Raw genomic sequence first — 27,115 nt, 5'->3', positions numbered from 1 at the left:
TGGCTACATTAGAGTATTTGTCTCTAAATGGTAAATTACATGACAAAATTATGCATGTTAACAATTCAGTATGCCCTGTATTTAAGAATTCAGGTGATAAGTCATCTCCCTTTCAGTACAGACCAATAAGTCTCCTGTCATGAGTAAGTTGCTGGAATCCATATTAAATATAGAAATAGTCAACCACCTCAGCAGAAATAACCTTCTTAGTGACACACAATATGGTTTCCGTTCTGCAAGATCTACCGCAGATGTGCTAACGGTTATATCTCATAGGATTAGTGAATCTCTTGACAAAGGTTTCTTTTCTAGGGCAATTGCTCTTGACATATGAAAGGCCTTCGATAAGGTATGGCATAAAGGCCTACTTCATAAGATTTCCAGCTACGGTATAACTGGAATGTTTTCTCTATCATTAAATCATTTCTCTCTGATAGGCTCATAAGAGTAGTGGTCGATGGGCAAAAATCAGAAGCCTGCAGGGGTCCATCCTAGGCCCAACTCTCTTCCTGATCTACATCAATGATCTCCCTAAACACATACTTAAATCATTCGTTGACATCTATGCTGATGACACAACCATCTATGGCAACACATCAAAGGCTGTAAATGACAAAGTTCTCTCTTCTCTGATCTTGAGCGCGTGGTTCAGTAGAGGAAGACGTGGCTGATCACTTTTAATGCATCTAAAACCAAACTCCTATCTTTACATCATCAACGCTCTGATCCCCATCTGGCATCAATTGAAATAGATGGCTCTCGTCTAGGAGAAGCCCTATGTTTTGACAAGCTTCTGGGCTTGACCTTTACTCCTGATCTGAAATGGAACATGTACATAAAGTCTGTTGCCAAGGTCGCTGGAAAGATGGTAGGATCCTTTTACCGCTCCAGAAGATATCTCACTACTGATGCAATTCTCTATCTATATAAAAGCCAAGTACGTTCAAGGATTGAATACTGCTGCCATATCTGGGCAAGAGCTGCTAAAAACAGCCTATCCTGCCTTAACAGAGCACAAAATAGACTTCGTGGCTTAGTGGGGATGCCCTTTTTTCTTCTCTGCAACCTCTCTCCCACAGAAGTAACGTTGCGAGCCTATCTTTGTTTTATCGTTATTTCCATGGTAGGTGCTCGTCTGTGCTCCAATCTCTGGTCCTCCCACTCCAATCTTTTACGAAAAACATCTGTCTAGCTGAAACCACTGTCAAAAATTTTCCCCACTCTTTATCTGTGCCTAAATCAAAACATAGATTCCATGAACAAAGCTTCTTTCTTAGAACTGCACGCCTGTGGAACTCTGTTCCGTCTGCCTGCTTCCCACCTGACTACAACCTGGATGTCTTCAAGTCCAACATAAACAAATTCCTAATGAACCGCTCCCTTAAGTAGACACTTTATTAAATCTCCACACTAACGTACTGTACATGCAATAACCCTTATCCCTGAGTGGCTTCCAGGACTTGATTAGTGGTGACTAGCTTGTAAAAAAAAAAAAGAAAAAAAAAATTTACAGTAACAACCATTCTATTAGATCTGGTAAATTCTTGGAATATTCCACTCTATCCATTAACACTAACATCATTTTTGTCTAAAAAGATTTTTTATTTAATAAAAAAATGATACAACATTACTAAGTTTACTAAAATTTTCAAATTCAACATTACAAAATAATGCTTTCAAAAAATGTGGCTAACTCTTTAACTTTTTTTTTTTTTTTATAACTCTTTTTCATTCTAAACAGGGCATATTGGAATGTAAGAGGCTACAATTTGGGATTGTGTCTAGCAGGGAATTGTAGGGAGTTGAGCAGTGAGATATCTGTTCATATTGCATTTAAACTTTGGCAGGTTAGCACAGTGAGCAAAGCAGGAAACACTGAGGGAATTCCAATATCTAGTGTCTGAGTGAAGAAACTATTAGTGTAGAAGGCTTTCCGGCATCTAGGACTTTAATAATGAAGGGGTGGGATTTTGCTGCTTGTTTGATTAGTATTCCACTATTCCTAACCCACTCTACCCTCAAACAAAAAAAAAATAAAATAAAATGATTCATTGTATTGAATATACGTTTGCTTTGATCTTTTTTTGGTTTTTGAATTGAATTAAATTTTTGTGCTGTATTGATTAATTATACTTACTTCAAATTTTAGATTTATATATTGCATTTGTTTTTTGCAGTATGACCATACATAAACATGAACGTTTCCAGAAGGCCTTTAATTCTCCATCTGTCCGTATGCAACAAATCAGTGATTCCGTGTTTGTATTTGTCAATTCCATGGCCATGGAAGGTGACAACTGTCATCTTTGTGCCGATGCCACCAGAAGGATGAAGAAGATCTCACAGACGCTCAAATGTTGGCAGGTAAGAACGACATCAGCAACAGACATTCTCATTCGAAGGGCATTAAAAAAAACAACGGTGTCTCAACACTTTCTAAGTAAATCTCGACAAATTTTGCTGTAAAACATTAAAATGTTGCTAATAAGTTTCAGACAAACTAGTAAAATTCATTTGTATGTTGTGTTAGCAAGTTCAATCCATTTTTTTATTTCAAAGTTTGCAATGAAAATTTTTTATTTCAACGTTTGCAATAAAAAATTTTTTATTTCAACGTTTGCAATAAAAAATGTTTTTATTTCAACGTTTGCAATAAAAAATTTTTTATTTCAACGTTTGCAATAAAAATTTTTTTATTTCAACGTTTGCAATAAAAATGTTTTTATTTCAACGTTTGCAGTAAAAATGTTTTTATTTCAACGTTTGCAGTAAAAATGTTTTTATTTCAACGTTTGCAATAAAAATGTTTTTATTTCAACGTTTGCAATAAAAATGTTTTTATTTCAACGTTTGCAATAAAAATGTTTTTATTTCAACGTTTGCAATAAAAATGTTTTTATTTCAACGTTTGCAATAAAAATGTTTTTATTTCAACGTTTGCAATAAAAATGTTTTTATTTCAACGTTTGCAATAAAAATGTTTTTATTTCAACGTTTGCAATAAAAATGTTTTTATTTCAACGTTTGCAATAAAAATGTTTTTATTTCAACGTTTGCAATAAAAATGTTTTTATTTCAACGTTTGCAATAAAAATGTTTTTATTTCAACGTTTGCAATAAAAATGTTTTTATTTCAACGTTTGCAATAAAAATGTTTTTATTTCAACGTTTGCAATAAAAATGTTTTTATTTCAACGTTTGCAATAAAAAATTTTTTATTTCAACGTTTGCAATAAAAAATTTTTTATTTCAACGTTTGCAATAAAAAAATTTTTATTTCAACGTTTGCAATAAAAATGTTTTTATTTCAACGTTGGCAATAAAAATCTTTGACGTAAACTAGGGTGATGTTGGGTAAATGGTTTATTGTGATTGAATCGCAAACTGATTCCTACAAACGCTAAAATTGTTTACACGCTTTCCTTTTTCATTTTGTTGGAATTTGATTTCCTCCTCGATTTTAAAACTAACGACTTATAACAACATAAATAGATAATACCAAATATACATATATACACACAATGAACATTTTACTAACATTGAAATAACTTTTATATTTTTATTTCTTATATAAAATGGTTTCAAATAATAACTTTTGTATTTCAGTTTCATTCATAAAACTCTGTTTTAAGTAGTTGTTGTTACCTGGTGACTCTTCTATTATTTTAGTATTTCATTTTATTAAATTTTATTATGCAAGGCTGCTTATATATATATATATATATATATATATATATATATATATTCCTTCATATTCTTCCTTTACTAAAACAATAACTTTTTACCCCAATTCATATCTAATGTCAGTATGGTTTTTGGCTATATATAAATAAGTTTCAAAATGGCCTCTACTAAAGCCAAAGACCACACTACAGGTCAACAACACAGACTGTAAATCTGAGTGTGCCTAGTTCAAATCGAGTTTGACAGAAACACTTCCATCAAACTCACACTTGACCTTATGTCTAACCTTCTGAAATTGAGGTAAATAAAATAAACTGAGATGAATATTCATCAATGTTATAGAGGTGTTGTGGCTGGAATGGATGGTTCAAGTTCTCTTTTTCTTTTTACTAAAGTGTCATGACTTATCAAGGCCTAAAGGCTACTTGAGGATAAGGGTTTTAATGGTGGTGATTAGGTAGAATTTGATTATTCAAGAGGACTGGAAAACGACCATGTTGTAATCAGTTTCTTTGCCCTTTTTTTTTTGTTTTTTGCCTTGTTTTTACGTCTTATTTTCTATTTTATTTCCTTCATCCATTTTTGTTTTTGTTTTTCTATCTTTTCTCCCTATTTTCCCTTCTTCCTTATTTGTTTTTTCCATTTTTTTTTTATTTTTTAATCATTTTTATTTTTGGAATTTTCTTAACGTCTTTTATTTTCTTAACGTCTTTTATTTTCTTAACATCTTTTATTTTCTTAACATCTTTTATTTTCTTAACGTCTTATTTTCTTAACTTTTCTTCCTCCCTTCTTTTCCTTCCTTCATTTTTATTTCTTCTCTTCTTACTTCGTATCCATCTTTCATCTCCTTAAGTCTTTCTTGTTCACAAATTTAGATTTATATGAACTAGAAAGAAAATTTTCTTGCAGTTATTTTTAATTGGCAGCCATTATTATTTTTGAAACAATAAGCTGCTTCCATTTCAATGTGAAAAATCAAAATGTGTTAAAGAAAAAAAACAAAACAATTTTTCACCATCAAATTCTTTTTGTCATTATGTAAAATCTTTTACATGATCTTTTTGTCCATGTTTATATTTTTCTGTAAATTGAAATAAAACTAATTATTTCCATTAAAGGGAACTGACGAATATTCCCGTGAAAATTGTAAAGATATTGAACTTTTTCCTTATTCCCGCCCAATTATACTTCAGGTAAGTCTCACCTGTCCTCAAGACATCAGGATTTGTTTTGCTTTTCTTTTTTTTTTTTTAAATAAAAAAAAAAATTGAAATTATTTTTTATTCTAGAAATATGACAATAATTTAATAAAAAATGTTAAATTTCTAATAAAATAATTTTTATTTCACAAAGAAAAAATGCTATATTTTTCAATATTATTTTTAAATTCATTTTTCTCCATTGAAAAACAACTTTTTAGATTGAGTTATTAGTCATGCTATTCTTCCTGTTATCATAAGTTTTGGAATCCAACAATAACTAACCTTATAAAAGCCAAGGTCATGTATGAATCCCATTTTTTTTTTTATATAAATGTCTCTACTGCAGGGTTTCCCAAACTTTAGGACTCCATGGAGTTCCTGAGCAGGGCAAAGGTTTTCCACGGAGCCCTAACCAGATAATTTCTAAAATACATATGAGAATATTAATTTCAAATTTTAATACTAACTAGTGATGATGTTTACAACCATTTATTGTCTTTAATTAATCAAAAATTGTATAATTTTTTGTTAATTTAATTTTTCATTTTCTTTTTCATCCTTTACACCTGTAGTTAGATTTCTGGGGCCTCTCAGCCTCATTCACGGAGCCCCAGGGCTCTGTGGAGCCCACTTTGGGAAACCCTGCTCTGCTGTAACTCTCATCCAAATAAGTACCAACCAAATCCACCATTTCAGGTGGGTTAATTACTATAGGACTATTTTAAGGCTATTATAAGGCCACCATTCGCCCATGTATGGAGTATTGCTGTCACATTTGGGCTGGTGCATCTGCTACTAGTCTCTCGCTCCTTGACAAGGTTCAAAAGAGAGTTGCAAACCTGATAGACCCTGAACTGGCATCTAAGCTTCAGCCTTTGTCCCATCGACGAAATGTTGCATCCCTCTGCCTGTTCTACAAGTATTTTAGTGGTGAATGCTCTGACAAACTGCAAGCACTTGTGCCCCCACGACGTGAACACCCTCGACAAACCCGACAGGCTGCTAAATCCCACCCCCACACTGTAGAGATCCCTAGATGTAAAAGATCTTTCTACTCCAATAGTTTCTTCCTCAGAACCGCTAGACTTTGGAATTCCATTCCAGGTCCCTGCTTCCCCAACAGTACTGACGTGCAGAAGTTCAAGTGTAATGTGAACCGACATCTTGCTGCCCAAATCCCTACATAGTACCCCGGTAGTTGATGCCCCTGATAGTAGCCCCCTACACCAAAGTGGCAATTTGCCTTGTTTGGGGTGAAAATGTAATTAAAAAAAAAAAATTTTATTCTATCTCCACAAGGTGTGTGTTCATCACTATCTTCATCTTGTATATTACTTCAATTTTCTTCAAACAACTTAACCCAATTTTAAACAATTTCACTCTCAGATCTAAATTAAGATTTTTTAATGGCAACATCTGATCCACATTGCTATATAGAAGTGAAATTTGGCATCTCAAAATCAGGCAAGAAAAGAAATTAGATGCGCTTGAAGATTCTAGGGATAAAGGAAGTGATTGAATTACCAACCAACAAGTCAGAGATCACACTAACCAGCAGGTAGGATTTTCCATAATCTGCAAATGACATCTAGGCTAGCTCATACATAATCTAAGATTGACCTTACAGAGACTTGCTAACCAAGTGCTTCAACAAACCCTTGAACAAAGAAGACCAAAAATGAACTTGAATCAGATAATCGAGAGATTTGATTGCAACGAGAAGAAACTGGAGGAATTCTGTGGATTTGCTATTTTGTAATCTTCTCATTTTTATTTAAACTAGCATTATTAGGAATATTGACTTCAACTAGGATTGCTACTTTCTCTTTTTTGTTCCATAGCACTATGTCAGGTTTAATAGCTCCATTTTCTTAGGTATGTAGCTATAGGAATTGCATAACCATAAGGAAGGATCCATGTATGTAATTCTTGGTACCTTGCAAAAAACTATGGAAATCTCAATATTACTATTATCGTAATGCCAATCTATTTGGAAACTTTTTTCTTTGTTTTGTAGCATTTCCCGATGTACAGATCATCAGATATTAACTGCAGCACCCCGGATGCTGCACCCGAGCCTACAAAATCTGTCCCCTTTCGGGAAAACTTTGACTGCCTTTCAAAAAAGTCAACAAAGCAGGTGAATCACTTTTCTTTTTTGAAATCAACTGTGTATGCATGCATGTGAGTTCTTTTAAAGTTCTTTTAGTTTGCAGCTTTTCTTTTGGAGTATTTTGGAAGAGCAAACCATTAATTAATGCCTACAGAATTCTTCCATTCCAGAATTATTATTTTTAATTTATTTTTAAGCTACTTTTCACACCAAACAAGGCATTTTTTTTTTTTACATGGAAGTCACCACTTATCAAGGCCCAGAAGCCACTCGGGGATAAGGGTTATTGCGTGTGCAGTAATCAATGGGATAGTATCGTAGTAATCATTAGTATTGGAGATTTGATAAAGTGTCTTGAGTGGGCGGTTCATCAGGAATTTGTTTATGTTGCACTTGAAGACATCCAAGTTGTAGTCAGGTGGGAAACAGGCAGACGGAAGAGAGTTCCACTGGCGTGCACTTCTAAGAAAGAAGCTTTGTTCATGGAATCTTCGTTTTGGTTTTGTCACAGTTAAAGAGTGGGGAAAATTTTTGACAATGGTTTCAGCTAGACGGGTGTTTATTATGAAAGATTGGCGAGGGGGGACCAGGGATTGGAATTCAGATGAGCACTTGCCATGGAAGTAACAATAAAACGAAGACAGGCTCGCAACATCTCTTCTGTGGGAGAGAGGTTGCAGGGATAAGAAAAGGGCATCCCCCACTAAGCCACAAAGTCTATTTTGTACTCAAGGCAGGATAAACTGCTTCTGATTTCTGCCCATCAACCACTACTCTTATGAGCCTATCAGAGAGAAATGATTTAATGATTGAGAAAACATTTCCTGTTATACCGTAGCTGGAAATCTTGTGAAGTAGACCCTTGTGCCATACCTTATCAAAGACTTTTGATATGTCAAGAGCAATTGCCCTAGAAAGGAAGCCTTTGTCAAGAGATTCACTAATCCTATGAGATATAATCATTAGCACATCTGCTGTAGATTTGGCAGAACAGAAACCATATTGCATGTCACTAAGAAGGTTATTTCTACTGAGGTGGTTGACTATTTCTATATTTAATATGGATTCCAGCAACTTGCTCATGACACACAAGAGACTTATTGGTCTGTACTGAGAGGGAGATGACTTATCACCTGAATTCTTAAATACAGAGCATACTGATGAGGTTTTCCAGGGTGTTGGGAAGCACTGCTCCTTAAGGCAATGCTTAAACAGTTTTGTAAGTATGGGGGCAAGTTCTGGTTGAAGCTCTTTCAGCACTATAATTGGAATGCTGTCAGAGCCAGTTGCTTTACTGGAATCAAGGTTCTTGATTAGCTTGGCGACCTCACGCACAGATATTTGCATGTTGCATAGCGTGTTGTCTGTTATAGGAGGAAATACGAGGAGTTGATAGCCTTGGTCGCATAAGGTAGAATTAGCTGCAAAGTTCTTGGCAAATAGTTTGGCCTTGTCTGATGCTGTCGAGATGACCTCAGGTCCATTAATGATGGTTGGGATAGAATGCACGCTTCTGTTCAGGATCCTGTTTGCTATTTGCCAAAACTGGTGGGAACCCAGCCGCTGCTCAGCTACTTTGGATTTAACGGACTGAGCATATAGCTCCCTTGCATTTTTTATTACTTTTTTACAGTGGTTGCTGGTCCTGAAAGCAGCTTTAGTCTCAGTGCATCTATTACGTTGGTAGCTACAGAAAAAGTGATTTCTGTGCGCGATGGCAGCAGCACATTCTGGGGAGAACCATGGCTGGCTGTTAGGTTTTTGTTAGAATCTTTTAGATGGTATGAATCGGTCTATGCCTACAATTAACCATTCAGTCAGGTCTGACACTATAGAGGACACATCCTTTTTAAACATGGAATGCAGAGGTAGAGCAGATATAAATGTATGGAAGCAATCCCAGTCAGCCGTAGAGTATCAATATACTGTATGGTGGAGAGGTATGTTGGAAGTATCGGGCACACGGGTAGGTTAATGAACAACCTGGGTGAGGTCATAGGCAATTGGGATTTGTGGAACAAGTCGACAGACTTGGTTAAAGCAGGACAGAGATGGAAAGTAAGGGAGAAAAAGACTGGAAATTTTTTTTTGTAGCACATGATAAGGCAAAGCCATAACAATCACCTACAAGTATGGCATCGAGAGGCCCCACCAGAAACTACTGCATGGTCCAGAATCCATTCACCAAATGGCAATAAAGCAGCCCCGGTACTTTGCACTTGCTGATAGGACAGCCTCCTTAGTGGTTAATCCAAGTTTTGGGTCCCTGACTATCAGGCAGATAATGTCAGTCCAGATGAAACGTTTACCTCCAGCACCCTTACTAGTGACATGGCCACAAGGATAGACATAGAAACAGAGAATTTCCGATATCTCCGGCTACTGTTCACAAAGTACTGCCAAACTGGCATATTGCCACTTGGAATTTATGAGGCTAATATTTAGGATCGTGTCTAACAGGTGACTGTGGTGAGTTGATTGTTCGCATTACATTTAAACTTCTGCAGGTTAGTACAGTCAGGGAAGCAGGAAACAGGGAATTCCAAAATCTAGCGGTTCAAAGGAGGAAACTTTTAGAGTCAAAAAAATTTCTGGTATCTAGGGACCTCTATAGTGGTGGGATTTTGCTGCTTGTCTGGTTAGAAGTTCATCATGTTAGTATCAGTTCGGTTTACAATGTCAATGTCTTCAAATAACTACAACTCCAGAGAGCTTTGCTTCACCACGTGCTTAAAAACAAAATTTCATCACTTATCACAATCTCAGGCCAATCTTTTCAGCATACCAACCCTTGTTTGGCCAACACATCTCTTTAGAGATCATTCTATTGATCTTTCTTTTGGTATTTCTGCTATTTTGAACATTTGTTTTTAAAAAGCAAAGCAAATAGACTAAAGTTATACAATAATGTAAAACATTAATTATCTGAACAAAATGAATGAACGTTTTCATCATATGAAAATGTATGACTTTTAAAATTTATAGTTTTGATCAGCCATTATTGGATTGAGTGTAACTCTTTTTTGGAAAACAAACTTTGTTTTTTTTTTTTAACTATGTTTAAAATTTTGTAATAAATAAAGGCACTTTCAGAATTTTCTGACCAAATTAAACTCTTTTTTTTTTTTAATTTCTTCTCTTTCCTCTGTTGTAATGTGGCTGGGTTGTGGAATCTGTATACTCACGTATATGTTTTATAGTCAATCTATATAACGTACGAATGAATATTTATTGCTGTGTACGTAGAACGTATACATAATTCATGTAGTGTGCTTTTGTGCTTGAGAACTAATATATATATATATATATATATAAATTTTAGTCATTCAATAAATTTAAAAATTTATGATGTGAAATGGTTAAATTTCAAATCAAAAGATTTTTATTATTCTATGTAAGACAAAGAATACATTTGAAATATTATAACTCCTTATCCTATAGGATTTCGATGTCTACCATCTCTTCAGAGGAGAAAATATTAGCAAATAATTATGATAGTTTACACCTTATTTGCTAAAGTCAGTGAAACATGAAAAATCACAATTAAAGATTGTTTAAGTATTTAAATATCATAGAGTAAGGGAAGTTAATGAAAAGGATATAAAAATTCACATCCAAATTGCATGGTAAAATCTGAAGTGAATGTCTTTGATAGCAGTGTGGGAAAGTGATTCAATCTGTATTTTGAGTAGTCCACAATCAGTTGATTGTTAGATAATTTTATTCTGAAGTGATATATATATATACATATACTCGCTTGTTGAAATATTTCATGGTTCAAATGACAAAACACCAGTTAATCAAAACAAATTTGTTTTATTTACCCTTTAGTGTTGTGGCTACAGCAAAACAAAATGGAGTGAAAAAAAAAAAAGATGGGTATGGACAACATCCGATACTTTTCGAAGCCATCCGATTCCACAACCCAGCCACAATACAACAGCCCCTTTTTCTTCCTTTCTCTCCTGCGGTCTGATTAAAGAAACTAAAGTAGAAAGTTTTCCAGCATCTGAGGAAGGGGTGGAATTTGCTGCTGGTTGAAGTTGTCAGAAGTATTTTGCAATAATAAGGATACAGATGCAGTCGGGTTCATCAAAGCAGAATTTGCATAGGAATGCAACATTGCAGCAATGGATTAGGGATGGACAATGTGGGATCTATTAGTTTAAAGACTCTTTTTTGCATCCTGTCTAAGAGCAAGAGACTAGTGTTTGGTGCAGCAGCCCAGACGTAGTAACAATATTCCATGTATCGGCAAATGATGATTTTCTAACAAAACATCTGACTGACGGATGTGAAAAGTTTATTAATCTGGTATAAGGAGCCTACTTTTTTGCAGCAAACTTGGCAGTATCTTCTATGTATTCCAGTTCATGTTACTTGAGAATGTTAAATGAAGGAATTTAAATCTTGGACTCTCAGGGAAGAGTGCTAGCAATCATGACAACTGGTGATGGGAAAGGTTTCTTACAATTGTTGGAAGGAGCTTGGTCTTGGTAGAGTTAAACCTAATCATCGATCTTCAGCCTCATTCTACTATGGACTGGGGGTCATTTTCTAAGGATTTGGCCATTGTCATAGATATATGTGTATTTGATTTTTTGCATGTCAAGATGAGAGCATAATTCTTTCTCATTTTACTTAATTTTACACTTAAGAAACGCAATTCTGTGTGATTATGTTGAAATTCTTTTTTTTTTTCCAGATTTTTAAGTCGTTAAATCCTCGACTAGTTTTGTCTGGTCACACTCACCATGGCTGTTACAGGGTCCATGAAAACGGTACACCCGAATGGACCGTGTCGTCACTGAGCTGGAGAAACAAAGTCTCTCCAACGTTCCTTCTGGTTTGTAAATCATTTTATCAATATTCGTGAGCTGTGTTAAAATATTAAATACCCAATTTTTTTGGATGACAAAACAAGTCTTTCTTTTTCTTCATTTGTATTGGATAATTTTGCACTTACTATCTTCCAAAAAATCTAAGTTTTTCGTTTTTGTTGTTTCCATGCCGAATAAAGTAATTTGGTTCTTGTCAAGAATTTAACCTAATTAAAAAAACAAAAAACAAAATGCAGGTATTTATGATATATGTACCTGTCCTCAAACGAAGATATCATATTCCAAAAATCGCATGAATTGATAAAGTATTTTTTTTTACTAAGAAAATCAAATTTAAGTGAGGACAGTTTGTCTCACTTCATCATTTTTAATAACGAGAGACAACTCAAGATCCAAATAAGCTTTGTGATAGTTACAATTTACTAAACATCGTAAAAAACGATTTTCTATATAAAAAAATACCTTTCTTCTTTTTTTTTTTTTTTAACCCTAAACAAGGCATAATGCCACTTTGAAGTAGGGGACTATTATCGGGGGCATACGTTGCACGGATATTTTGAAGGAAGATAAGTAGTAAGATGTCTGTTAACATTACACTTGAACTTCTGCATGTCAGTACAGTTGGGAAAGCAGAATATCGGAAGGGAGTTCCAAAGTCTAGCAGTTCTGGGGAAGAAACTATTGGAGTAGAAGGTTTTCTTACACCTAGGGATCTCTACCGTGAAGGGGTGGAATTTAGCTGCTTGTCGCATTTGTCGGGGGTATATACGTTGAGGAGGTACTAGTGCTTGTAGTTTGTCAGTGCATTCACCATTAAAATACTTGTAGAACAGGCAGAAGGATGCAACATTTCATCGATGGGACAGAGGCTGAAGCCTAGATGACATTTCAAGACCTATCAGGTTGGCGACTCTCTTCTGAACACTGTCCAGGAGTGAGAGACAAGTAGCAGATGCACCAGCACAAAATTTGACAACAGTACTCCATACATGGGCAAATGGTGGCCTTGTAGAGGTACAGGATACTTTCAGGCATAAGTAGTTTTCTAGCATGGTAGAGAGAGCCTACCTTCTTCGCAGCAGCCTTGGCAATGCTCTCAATGTATCTATTCCAGTTCATGTTCCCTGTGAACGTTAGGCCAAGGAGTTTAAAGGAAGTAATTTCAGATAATGTTTTCTTGGCCATTAGTATTGGTGATAATGAAGGTTTCTTGTAATTATTGAAGGAAACAAGCTTAGTCTTGGCAGCATTGAATGTGACCATCGAGTTTTGTCCCACTACAAATTGGAGGTCATCCTCTAATGTTTCTGCCATTTCCTTAGGTATGTGATCATTTGTTTTCCCCTCGTGCCTGTTATAGAGAGTGGTGTCATCAGCAAATATACCCATCTCAGAGACAATTTTATCAGGAAGGTCATTTATGAATATCAGGAATAATAAAAGTCTCAGAATAGACTCCTGAGGTACTCCCGCATTTATATCATATTGTTTAAATGTACGAACATCGAGGAAAACCTGGATTTTTCTCTTAAGAAAGATTTAATTACATTATGTATTCTTCCAGTGATACCATATGATCTGATTTTCTTTAGAAGACCAATGTGCCATACCCTGTCAAAAGCCTTAGATATATCTAGGGCTACCGCTCTACCCTCCCCTGTTTTGTCCAGTGAACGGTACATACGGTCAGAGGTTACAGTTAGGATATCTGCTGTGGAACGGGCTTGCCTAAATCCATATTGATTGTCGTTCAGAAGTTTAGCAGCTGTAAGGTGATGGACTAGAGCTTGCTTAATTATGGGCTCCAATATTTTGGCGAAAAGTGGAAGGAGACTAATGGGGCAATAATTTAATGGGTCAGTTCTTTTGCCAGAATTCTTGAAAACTGGTGCCACAGAAGCGGTTTTCCAGCAGTCAGAAAAGCAAGATTTGTTAAGGCATTTGTTGTAAAGTTTGGAGAGAAATGGAGCAACCTCAGCAGAGCATTTTTTTAATAGCACAACCGGGATGAGATCGAGTCCATATACTTTTGAGGGATCTAGGTTTTTTTTGATACCATGTACCTAAGAAGGGGTGATTTTCAGATCATCTAGTGTGGCATCTGTCTGCAAAAGAAAGTCAATGAGGGTATGGTTTGCCGGGTCCAATGCAGAGTTTGAAGCAAACTGACTAGCAAGTATGTTAGCCTTCTCGTTTGCCGTGCAAACAACCTCATGATTGTTTGATAGTGGGGGAATCGTTGACTGCCCATTATTTATTACAATGTTATAGATTTTCCATGGATTCCTAATTTCTGTGCTTTGATGTATTTTCTCCTGGTTTCAGTGTATTCTGTCTTAGCTGTTGCTATTTTTCTCTTCCAATAAACTTCTGTTTGAACTGGATTTATGTTGGTTAAATCTGCAGTATACATGCTGCCTTTGAACAATGGCAGCTGCACAAGAAGTAAACCATTGGGGAGAGTGGGGTTTGCTACAGAATTTCCATGTGGGAATATGTGCTTCAATTGCAGTTTTGAACCATTCAGTGGTCTCTTTTGCGCACTGCTTAGCTGGAAGAGAAAAGATATTTCCCCATGGGCATTTCTGATGAGATCCCTGATAGCTTCCCAGTCAGCCAGTCAATTTACATGATTTCTGGAGTATAGTAGAACCCTGGAATACGGTGGCCTTAGGATACATTTTCTTTTTTTCAGGTTACGGTGTGAAATACACTGTTTTTGTGTATTTACTCCGTCTTACGGTGTTATTTATAGTGTTAGTTGACTATATACATGTGTATTATATACTGTACTGTATTTTGTTACTAATTTTTAATGTCGTATCCTGGGGGTTCTGCTGCATTATATTTTCGTTGTATTATGGGCACATTCATCAAAGATTTTTGTGCATTTTTATTTTTGTAATTAGGTTGAATTCTGGACAGCAAGCTATAATTTCATACAGTTTGCATTTATATGTAGGCATTTCATACAAAAATTTATTTTCAATGTTTTCAAAATCCTTTACTGTGACCAGGAAGATCTTTGCAAAATATTAAAAAAAAAAAAAAAAAATACCAAATACACCGAAAAATGATTTTGAATTAGAAAATTTGGTTCTTGTCCAGAATTCCCGCATATTAAAAATAAAAATAAAAATTTGTATGATGTACCTACCTGTGATGAAAATATTCAGAATCATGTTAATTAATCAATTAGTTTGATTAAACAAGAAAATCAAATTTCACGAATAACTGAAGAACTGTCTCTTGACTTCAAATAAAGGGAGATAACTCATCATGCAAATTTATAAGTTTTATGTTGTAATGTCTACAAATTTCTATTAATTGCTTAAAAATGATTTTGTTATTTAATAATAAAACTACTTGACCGATTTATAATTTTTGGAATATATTTTCCTTTTGTCATGGATATGTATATTATTAAGATTTTTCTTTATTTAATTTTGTGTTTTTAATATCGGAGAAATTCTAGACAAGAACTGAAAATTACTGCCTTGTGGCTTCAAAGGGTGAATCAGTTTAAATGTTTAGGTTGTGTATTATCAGCAGATTCCAATAATAGTAAAGAGACTTGTAGCCAACTTTAGAGAGCCAGTTGGTCTTTTGGATATCTATGAAAACAAAAATTTAACTTTTCAAATATTAAGGCATAAAGAATGACAATCGTACCATGCCGAATTCTGGGTTATATATCACAGAAGCTACTACTATTAGGGTGACTCCATTAATATACTAGTATGGGTCGGTCATTAGTGTGACCGCCCAATGGTTACAAGGAATGTCCTGGGAACAGCAACTAAATATAACTGAAGTTCGCCCCCTTAAGTAAGACACTCTATCAAAACCCCCAATACTAATGATTACTACAATACTATCTCATTGATTACTGTACACGCAATAACCTTTATCCCTGAGTGGCCATCGGGCCTTGATAACCCCTCTAAAAAAAAAAAAAAAGTGGTTGGCTTCATTCCTATGCTAGGAAAGAAATCCTAGTAAACAGCACTAAATTGTAACATATATATAATACTATGTGTATAATTACTTGGAAGTCTTTTTTTTTTTTTTTTTAAAGTGAATGCATACCTGGAATTGCGTGTGGCTATTCTTCCATGCGATTCTCCATTCTTTGGTGATGACTTCTTTCTGTTTGGGTTCTGGCTGGGTAGTTGGCAGACCTCGTCTTGATGTTTATGCAGATCAAACAACACGCAACACTGATTGTAATATACATAAGAAAATCTTAACTATTTATTTTACAAAAAATATTCACAATATTTTACAATTACATCAAAAGATTCATAACAATCAAACTTTAAAAAAGGTTTAACTACTTATTGTATTGGGGAAGACGGGAGTGCCCCCCCCCCTTTTACGAAGAGACAAAAAATATGCATCCCAGTGGAGTTTATGACATATAGTGCCACATTCCTTCTTATCCACTCTGAAATTTATGAGTACTCATAAATTTCAGAACTCCATAAATTTCAGCCGCCTGCAATCAATGATCCAATACTCTTTCATTCCATCCGGAATTCAGCAAAGCAATTTCTTTTTGCCAGGTTAGTGTGACGGCTGGTACTCGCTTCGTATACCAGAGAGGGTAATCATCCTCGCCCTCCATCGAGGCCGAAAAAAAAAGGACAGAAGGAATTTCAATCATCTCCTAACATAACAAACCTCACCACAACGGGTCCTGTTATGATTTTGTTCGCTGGATTTACGTTTTGTTACTACCTGCATTGATTTGGTTTTCAATCATAACATTACTGCTGGGATTACATCCCTTTTTGGGCGACTAGATCTATTTTACTTCAATTTGTAACAGAAACAAAAAAAGACAAAGAAAAACATCTATTCCATGATATTATTTTTACAAAGGAGTCACCACTTATGCAGACACGGAGGCCACTCGAGGATAAGGATTAAAGAGTGTACAGTAGCCAATTAGACAATATTGTAGTCATCATTTGTAGTGGAAATTTGGTAAATTGGATTACTTAAGGCGACAGCTCATCAAGAATATGTTTACGTTGGACTTGAAGATAACCATAATGTAGTTAGTTGGAAAGCAGGGAAACCGAAGAGAGTTCCACAGGCGTGCAGTTCTTAGAAGAAAGCTTTGTTCATGGAATCTACGTTTAGGTTTATGCACAGATAAAGAGTGGAGGATTTATTAATAGTGGTTTCAGATAGACGAGCGTTTCTTGTGAAAGTTTAATGCATTAATTTGATTACATTCTAATCTTTCAAGTTTTAGAAAAGTCATGTACTATTATTCATTTAAACACTACTTAAAATCCAGCCTTGATGACCAAGGCATGTCTTAAAAATGAAGGACAACTGTTAATAACAATACACATGAAAACATTGAAATCGCTTTTAGTATCTCAAGAATTGCAAACTTTTTTTTTTTTTTTTTTTTTTTTTATTACATTTTCACCCCAAACAAGGCAAATTGCCACTTTGGTGTAGGGGGCTACTATCAGGGGCAACAACTACTGGGGTACTATGTAGGGATTTGGGCAGCAAGGTGTCGGTTCACGTTACACTTGAACTTCTGCACGTCAGTACTGTTGGGGAAGCAGGGACCTGGAATGGAATTCCAGAGTCTTGCGGTTCTGGGGAAGAAACTATTGGAGTAAAAAGATCTTTTACATCTAGGGACCTCTACAGTGTGGGGGTGGGATCTAGTAGCCTGTCGGGTTTGTCGAGGGTGCTCGCGTCGTGGGGGCACAAGTGATTGCAGTTCATCAGAGCATTCACCACTAAAATACTTGTAGAACAGGCAGAGGGATGCAACATTTCGTCGATGGGACAGAGGCTGAAGCTTAGATGCCAGTTCAGGGCCTATCAGATTTGCGACTCTCTTTTGAACCTTGTCAAGGAGCGAGAGACTAGTAGCAGATGCACCAGCCCAGATGTGGCAGCAATACTCCATACATGGGCGAATGGTGGCCTTATAGAGGTACAGAATACTTTCGGGTGTTAGTAGTTTTCTAGCACGGTAGAGAGAGCCTACCTTTCTTGCAGCGGCCCTGGCAATGCCTTCAATGTAATTGTTCCAACTCATGTTTCCTGTGAACGTTAGGCCAAGGAGTTTGAAAGATGGACTCTCAGATAAAGAGTCGTTGGCCATTGCTATTGGTGGTAGAGAGGGTTTCTTGTAATTATTGAATGAAACTAGTTTAGTCTTGGCAGCATTGAACGCGACCAACCACTTTTGTCCCCATTCCACTACAGATTGGAGGTCTTCCTCTAGTGTTTCTGCCATTTCTTTAGAAATGTGTTCATTCGTCTTCCTGTCGTGTCTGCCATAGAGTGTAGTGTCATCAGCATATATACCCATCTCAGAGGCAATGTTGTCGGGGAGGTCATTTATGAATATCAGGAACAATAGAGGTCCAAGGATAGAACCCTGGGGCACTCCCGCATTTATATCAAACTTATATATCAAACTTGATGATCTAAGAAAGAATCAATAAAAAAAATTTTTAATTTGACTAAAAATAAATTATGATTATTTTTTTTGCATGTTTGGATATTTTTCCCTCTTTAAGACTATACGCATTTCATCACATTTTTACACAACTTTTTCAGTAAAAATGTTATATCTTTGTTAAATCACAAGATTAAGCAATGAAATTTACCATATAAGTGTATTTTTATTCAAGAAATCTAAATTTGCTACTGAAAATCTCCAGAAATGAACAGTTTTGAAGTAATTTGCAGTAAGTGCACACAAATATGTTGCAATATTTTAAAAACCATGTTTAAAAAAAAGTTAGAGAACTCAAAGTTGAATTGTTTTGCATTTTATGTTAAAAGGCACTGAAATCTTCTACTATTACTGTTTAAAAATACATTGAAAGATTATTTGGATAATTTGCATAAATTATAGATTCTGCACAATTCTATTTCAAGATTCCTAAAAAACTTTAATGATTATTAAGCGATTTTGAAAACATTAAGGCTTAGATTTTGAACATCCAATTACTTTTACATCTAGGTAAACAAGTATTTCAGATTTCACATACTTTGCTGAGATTAACTTTTTTTGAGATTTTTCTGATTTAATATGTTTATCCAATAAAATATAGGAATACATAATTTTACAATTACATAAAACTTCATAGTGAAAAGAGAAAGTGTTGCATCAATCAATACTCCTCTACTAGACATAGCACTCTCAGATTTGAAGGAATATTTCTCTGCTAAATTGTCATCATCATCATCATCAAGTTTATTTCTATTTTATTAATTTTTTAAAAATTTCATATTTTAATTTTTTGAGGCAAACTTTGAATGATTTCCCCAAATTGTTGATTTTATGTGAGACAATGATTACTTTTAAAATCATAGATCATAGAAAATGAAATTATTTAATTTGAGAATTAAAAATCAATTTTTCAAAAATATATGCATATTTTTGTTAATTAAAATTTTTATTTAGTAATGAAGATAAGATTTAATGAGATGGATAGGTTATCAGTTGAATGAAGATGAAGATTGGGATTTAAAAAAATTTGATTACTTATGAACACAGTTTATAACGCATATATTAGACTTTAAATTTGAAGATGACTATATTATAGCCTACTGGAAACAGTTCCGCAGGTGGAAAGTTCTCAGAAAAAAACTGTTTATGAAAATTCTCTTTGCTGTACACAGAAGGAGGAACGAAAGTTAAAAATATAACACTAAAAAAAAATGCAGTTTAAAATTATTTTAATTTTGCAAATTGTGATCAATTTAAGATATAAAGTTTTTTTTACATAGTCATCACCACTTATCAAAGCCAAGAGGCCACTCGAGGATAAGGATTAAAGAGTGTACAGTAGTCAATTGGACAATATGGTAATCGTTAGTAATGGAAATTTGGTAAATGTGTTAACTTAAGTGAAACAGCTCATCAAGAACTTGTTTACGTTGGACTTGAAGACTTGTAGTCAGCTGTAAAGCAGGCAAACGGAAGACAATTCCAGAGGCGTGCAGTTCTAAGAAAGGAATTTTCTCATGAAATCTATGATTAGGTTTAGGCACAGATAAAGAGTGGAGGAAATTATTGATAGTGGTTTCAGCTAGATGAATGTTTTTCGTAAAAGTTTAGCGAGGGGGGGGCATAGATTGGAGCTCAGCCGAGCACTTGCCATGAAAATAATGATAAAGCAGACTCACAACATCTCTGCTGTGAGAAAGAGGTTGCAGGGAAGAAAAAAGGGCATCCCCTACGAGGCTACGAAGTCTATTTTGAACTCTATCAAGGCAGAATAAGTCCTTTCTAGCAGCTCCTGCTCAGATGTGGCAACAGTATTTCATCCTTGGACGTACCTAGCTCTTAATTGAACACCCTCGTTTTAGTTTTGTGTTTACTGTTTAAACAGCATAGACATCATAAAATGTGACTTAAAAATAAGTTGTTTTGGTTCTATTTTGAAGAATTTATTTTCTATAAACTAAAATAATTTCATTACGTGTAACGTTTTTGTAGGAATAAATATTTGAGAAAGGGGAAATAACTCTTATACTCATTGTTTCCTCTTAATTTAACGATGAAAAGTTCAATAACATGCATCTGCATTATGAAAATAATGTAAACTATGACCATGTTTGTTCAAGAAAATTTCTGTCCTCTTTGGTATGCTTTTGTTAATAAAATTTTTTGTTCATTTTACATACAAATATGTTTTCTAAAAAAAACAAAAACAACAAAAAACACTAAAAAGTAATTGCAAACAAAAATCAAGGGCGATTACTCAGTATCATTAAGAAGAAATTGCCTCCCGATTATCTTCCTTATTCATTGTCTTACCACAGTAATCAGATATATTATAACTCATTAAAAGTTAACATGTTGTATACAGGATAATGAACAACGTATGAATCATGATAGACTTGTTTATGGAGGTAACTATAGGTAAGTGGTTAATCATATGAACTAACAACCTTCGAGTGCCATGTTCGAATTGAGGTCATTCCACAGAAACGTTTTACTTAAGGATGTGTTCCATGTTTAAAAAGAATGTGTATTCGATAGTATCAGACCTGACGAAATGGGTAATTGCAGGTATAAACTGTTTCATACCCTCGAAAAAATCCCAGCAGGTAATATACAAATATCTGTGCATGAGGTCGCCAAGCTAATCAAGAACTTTGATTCCAGTAAAGCAACTGGCATCTCAATTATAGTGTTAAAAAAGCTTCAACCCGAACTTGCTCCCATACTTACAAAACTGTTTAAGCATTGCCTTATGGAGAAGTGCTTTCCAACACCCTGGAAAACCTCATCAGTATGCCCTGTATTTAAGAATTCAGGTGATAAGTCATCCCCCTCTCAGTACAGACCTATAAGTCTCCTGTCTGTCATGAGTAAGTTGCTGGAATCCATACTAAATAGAGAAATAGTCAACCACCTCAGCAGAAATAACCTCCTTAGTGACACGCAATATGGTTTACTGTTATATCTCATAGGATTAGCGAATCTCTTGACAAAGGCTACCTTTCTAGGGCAATTGCTCTTGACATATGAAAGGCCTTCGACAAGGTATAGCATAAAGGCCTACTTCACAAGATTTCCAGCTACGGTATAACTGGAAATGTTTTCTCAATCATTAAATCATTTCTCTCTAATAGACTCATAAGAGTAGTGGTCAATGGACAAAAATCAGAGGCCTGCAGTATTAATGCTGGAGTCCCTAAACACATACTTAAATCATTCGTTGACATCTATGCTGATGACACAACCATCTACGGCAACACATCAAAGGCTGTAAATGACAAAGTTCTCTCTGATTCTCTCTCCTCTGATCTCGAGCGTGTAGTTCAGTGGGGGATGACATGGCTTGTTACCTTTAATGCATCTAAAATCAAGCTCCTATCTTTATACCATCAACGCTCTGATCCCCTTCTGGCATCAATTGTAATGGATGGCTCTCGCCTAGGAGAAGCCCCATGTTTTGACAAGCTTCTGGGTTTGACCTTTACTCCTGATCTGAAATGGAACACGTACATCAAATTTGTTGCCAAGGTCACTGGAAAGATGGTGGGTTCCTTCTACCGCTCCAGAAGATATTTCACTACTGATGCAATTCTCTATCTATATAAAAGCCAAGTACGTCCAAGGATGGAATACTGCTGCCATATCTGGGCAGGAGCTGCTAAAAATAGCCTATCCTGCCTTGACAGAGTACAAAATAGACTTCGTGGCTTAGTGGGGGATGCCCTTTTCTCTTCCCTGCAGCCTCTCTCCCACAGAAGAGACGTTGCGAGCCTGTCTTTGTTTTACCGTTATTTCCATGGCAAGTGCTCATCTGAGCTCCAATCTCTGGTCCCCCCTCGCCAGTCTTTTACGAAAAACACCCGTCTAGCTGAAACCACTGTCAAAAACTTTCCCCCACTCTTTATCTATGCCTAAATCAAAACGTAGATTCCATGAACAAAGCTTCTTTCTTAGAACTGCATGTGGAACTCTGTTCCATCTGCCTGTTTCCCACCTGACTACAACTTGGATGTCTTCAAATCCAACGTAAACAAATTCCTGATGAACCGCCCCCTTAAGTAGATTTGTACATGCAATAACCCTTATCCTTGAGTGGCTTCCAGGCCTTGATAAGTGGTGATCTCCTTGTAAGAAAAAAAACAAAAACTAACAGCCAGCCATGGTTCTTGCTAGAATGTGATGCTGCCACTGTGCACAGAAATCACTTTTTCCATTGCTTCCAACATAATAGATGTACTGAAACTAAAGCTGCCTTCAGGACTGCCAGCAACCACTGTAAAAGAGTAATAAAGAATGTGACTGAGTTGTATGCTCAGTCTGTCAAGTCCAAAGTAGCTGAGCAGCGGCTTGATTCCCACCAGTTTTGGCCAATAACAAACAGTCCTGAATAGAAGTGTGTACTCTGTCCTAACCATCATCAATGGACCTGAGGTAATCTCATCCACATCAGCTAAAGCTAAACTCTTTGCCAAGAACTTTGCAGCTAATTCTACCCTTTGTAATCTGGGCCACCATATTTCATTCTGTGTCTGAAAACATGCTATGCGACATACAAATATCTGTATGTGATGTTGCCAAGCTAATCAAAAACCTCACCTTCAGTAAAGCAACTGGCCATGACGGCATTCCTATTGTAATGCTCAAAAAACTTAAACCAGAACTAGCCACCTTCATGTAGTTCTTCTTGTAAGTACCCAATATCCTTCTAAAAAGAATTCTAAATAGAAAGATATTAGAGAAATGATGCCAACAAAACCATCATGAATTATATGCAAACAAAACAAACAAACAATGATACAAACTGGACATACCAAGTTCAAATCCAGTTCTTTCCACAGAAACACTTTCACTTAGGGATGTTGGCAACCTTCACATCGTACCCTCGTAAGTACTCAGTGTCTTTCAAGAAAGAATTCTGACTAGAAAGATATTGGGGAAATGAATGCCAATGCTAACAATAATCATCTGATTCATTTGAAATAAAAGAATGGATAAATGATTAACAGCAGATACAGTTTGTTTGATGCTAAACATGAAAAGATGTTTCCAAAACTCATACAAGTTTTCGTCTTATATATGTATATGTAAATAATAAGTTCTGAATTTTTTTAGATAAGGAATGATTGTATTCAAATTAATCGGACTAATGTTCTCATCTCGAGTGTTATTTGCACTAAGTTTTGATCGATGTAAACTATGATTTTCTTCAGATGTATAAGTCGATATGTTTGATATTGGAAAAAGGGTTAACTCCATACTTTCAGGGTTTCATATGTAGCTCCTTCTGTACCCCTAGTTAAAATTAAAAATAAAAATCAATAAAATTATCAAGCCTAACACTAGGAGATATCATTTCTAAATTATTGATAGTGGGGAGGGGCTAAATTTAATTAGATCCATTAACCAATCATAAGTTTTTAAAAAACATAATTTATGAAAATAAGAGAATACTAGTAAACCATAAATGTTAAAACACGTGTTCTCATCAATAACTTTTCCTAATTCCCATTAATAAGATGCACTTTTAAAAAATTTCATACAAATTAAAAAAAAACAACTTAATTCCCATTAATAATATGCTATTTTTTAGGTTGCATATAAATATTTTTTATTATCTTTATTAACTAATAACTGGTATAAAAAGAAAAAAAAATTAATTAAAATCGAAGTTAACTCTTGCTAAATTAAAGAAAAATTAACTGGAGACAACTCGGGTAGGAATATCTACGGGTTATCTCCCCTGAATGTTTAAAATAATGGCCAATTCTCAAAAAAAGATGAAAAAAAATAATCTTCTAATGTATGAAATCTTTGTCATTATTACTATCCTTAATCTATTAAATTACAAATGTATGTATATTATCCGTATTCATAATTAATAGCCCCCATATGGTGTAAAATTCTATAAGATATGAAATTATTATTATCCTTAATATGTACTAAATTACAGTTATATGTATATTATATATTAATTAATGGCTTCCATATGGTATTGAGTTCTATACTCTGTCTACTTAGAAATTGATTGTCACCCAACATAAGTGCTGTTTCTTTGAGTCGTCTTACTCTCCTTCGTTCTTCTCCATCAATTTTAACTTTTTCTTTAAGAGTAAATGAATTCCGTTTTTTCCTCCATATGTGATCAGTCATACCTGATTTTTTAATTTTGCCATGTGTTACGGCTTTTTGTGTTTCTCTATCCTGATGAAAAGTCTCACTTTTTGTAAAGTTTTCCACATGGAGCCCCATACACACAGGAGCTTGACCCGCATAAGGTGTTTCTGAAGAATTGCTCTTGAATATTGTCCTGATATATGTAAATAGTCATGTTAATAAATTTTTAATCATTATATTAATCACTTGCTAAACATTTGTTAACATTATTTTAATCACTTGCTAAACATTTAACATTATTTTAATCACTTGCTAAACATTTGTTAACATTATTTTAATCACTTGCTAAACATTTGTTAACATTATTTTAATCACTTGCTAAACATTTGTTAACATTATATTAATCACTTGCTAAACATTTGTTAACATTATATTAATCACTTGCTAAACATTTGTTAACATTATTTTAATCACTTGCTAAACATTTGTTAACATTATTTTAATCACTTGCTAAACATTTAGGTTAAAGATAATGAATCCTGCTTCCATCCATGTGCACTCACACATGCAAGCCTCATTGTAAACCTGGACCAGAAAGAAGAGCATGACTGATTATTTTTACGTTTCTGAATTTTTTAGGGTTGTTTATTAGTATTAGTTGGATTCTTCAAACTACGGTTCTCATCTTGAGTTTATTTTCACAATGTTTTGGTAAATATAACCTCCAACCTTCTTCGGGTTTATCTTGTCACACTCGGAAATATTTCTGTAAAACTCGGGAATCTTTTTATTGAATTCAGAAATCTGCACAGAACTTAAAATGGTACACTTTATCCTCATGTTCTTGTTCTGTCAGCCATTTACAGTTGTATTTTGAGTATCAGCCACAATGTAAATGTAACTTCAAACCTTTTCAGTCGAAATTAGGAATCTTTTTGTCAAATTCAGGAATCTGCACAGAATTATGAAAACCCAATATTTCATCCATAAGGTAGCCTGTTTTTTTTATTCCGTCAACCATGACCAGGTAGAAGTCTTAACCTTACCAGACCGAGTTACCGATATTTCTGACCACATGTTTTTGTGTTGTCAGGGAGCTAAAAATAGCTACCCAATCACAGCTTAGCCTGGATTTAGCGCAAGCATAACATTCTGCAAATGGCTTCCTTTGTCTTGGCAGAGTTGTGAGTAGTTTTGTAGACTAAAGTAGTCATGAAGCAAGCTAGTGACGGACCAAACACTTAAAAGGTAAAAGAGTGAGATTAAGGAGTTTCATGGTGCAACAATTGTTGGATAAAGTGACAAATTCTGATTCAGACGAAGGCAAATTTGATCAGGATTCTGTTTCTGAATCAAGTAACGCTAGTGATGATGAATATATCGATGAAGGAGAAAGTGATGATAATTCTGATGATGCAAGTGGGCCTAGATCCAAATCAAGTGTTCAAAATAGGGAGTGTGTCACTCAACCACGTCATAGGGGAGATTCTGGTGTGGTTGATGAGGGATGGAGTCGCAATTTTGTAGCTCCAGATCTAGATTTCACAATTTTGTCGAGGAGGCCAGGCGCAGGGGCAAATTAGGTTCAGTAGCTCAGGTATGGTAGGGTTAAGTAATTTGCAATTAAATTTTTAGTATCTTCTGAAATCAAATGTTTTATAAAATCAAAGAAACCTTTGCATTCATTTAGATTTTGACGCATTGTATTCATTACTGTTTATTATTTTGTGCGTTTCAGGTTGTGGTCACGAGTAATAATTTTGCTGTCCGCCAGTGTGAAGCCCCCAACGAGAAGACTGTAATATACATGTACATAATTGGTGCGTTGTTGTCCCTCCTTTCCTTGTTGTTCCCCAGTATGAGTTCACGCCGAATGTCTGCGTGGTCAGTGTCCGTCAACAAGAACAGCTAGCAAGCGCTTTGGATCATCATCCACTTGTCCCGCTTCATGTTTCTTTTGTAAAGGGAGATAAATGCGAATAGCAAACCTCTCGTGCACAGATATACGCACACACGTGAGGACAGTGACATTATCTTGTCTACACACATCGCTATGTATGTACACACATTATCTATTGACATGATTAGCACAATAAGTGGATCCTCTCATTGGCTAGGGTTACTATTGCTCATGCCTTTGGTTATATTATTTTATGTAAAATGAACTATGTGTATCTGGTTATTCTGCAGAAATAATTTTGGAAACAAAAAGAAAAAACTGTTTTTACGTTTTAGGATTAATGTGTTTTTTATATGATATCATAATCCTTTGTAGGTCTACGATGGTTACAAAACAAATTAAACAAACAAATCTTTAAAACAACATGTTGTAATTCAAATTTAATGGCACAAAAAATATGCACACACAAAAGATATATATATATATATATATATATATATATACTAGCATTTCAGTCCGGCGTTGCTCGGATGTTTGGAGGAGTATGTTGAGCAAAAAAAAAAAAGCGGTCAATTTTTTTAACTTTGATCCCTATTATGACCCCCCTTAACATTTATTGTTTTGGGCTCAAATCAAGTGATTAAGTTAGATCCAGGTCCAAGGAACCTATATCTAAAATTTCAATTGTCTATACCCACAATTGGCGGAGGAGTTTGGTAGAGTTCTCAAAGGTCAAATCGTTGAACTTTGACCCCC

At 35.0% G+C, this 27,115-nt stretch overlaps 1 protein-coding gene across 1 annotated transcript in view; it reads left to right on the top strand.

The window, feature by feature from the left end:
- The window catches only part of LOC145277492 (metallophosphoesterase 1-like), a 148,091-nt gene extending 121,276 nt beyond the window's left edge, over window positions 1-26,815 (top strand). The window contains exons 5-9 of the mRNA XM_080128879.1: window positions 2,178-2,364; window positions 4,806-4,880; window positions 6,907-7,029; window positions 11,708-11,848; window positions 26,198-26,815. Coding sequence (XP_079985005.1) covers window positions 2,178-2,364; window positions 4,806-4,880; window positions 6,907-7,029; window positions 11,708-11,848; window positions 26,198-26,371 — 700 coding nt within the window. The 3' untranslated portion in view covers window positions 26,372-26,815. The remainder of the gene's footprint in view (window positions 1-2,177; window positions 2,365-4,805; window positions 4,881-6,906; window positions 7,030-11,707; window positions 11,849-26,197) is intronic.
- The last annotated feature ends 300 nt before the right edge of the window (window positions 26,816-27,115 follow it).

Source organism: Euprymna scolopes, chromosome 6 (assembly GCF_053919585.1).
Source record: "Euprymna scolopes isolate OS-2025 chromosome 6, ASM5391958v1, whole genome shotgun sequence".
Classification (NCBI taxonomy): domain Eukaryota; kingdom Metazoa; phylum Mollusca; class Cephalopoda; order Sepiida; family Sepiolidae; genus Euprymna; species Euprymna scolopes.
This window is presented reverse-complemented; position numbering and strand designations above follow the sequence as displayed.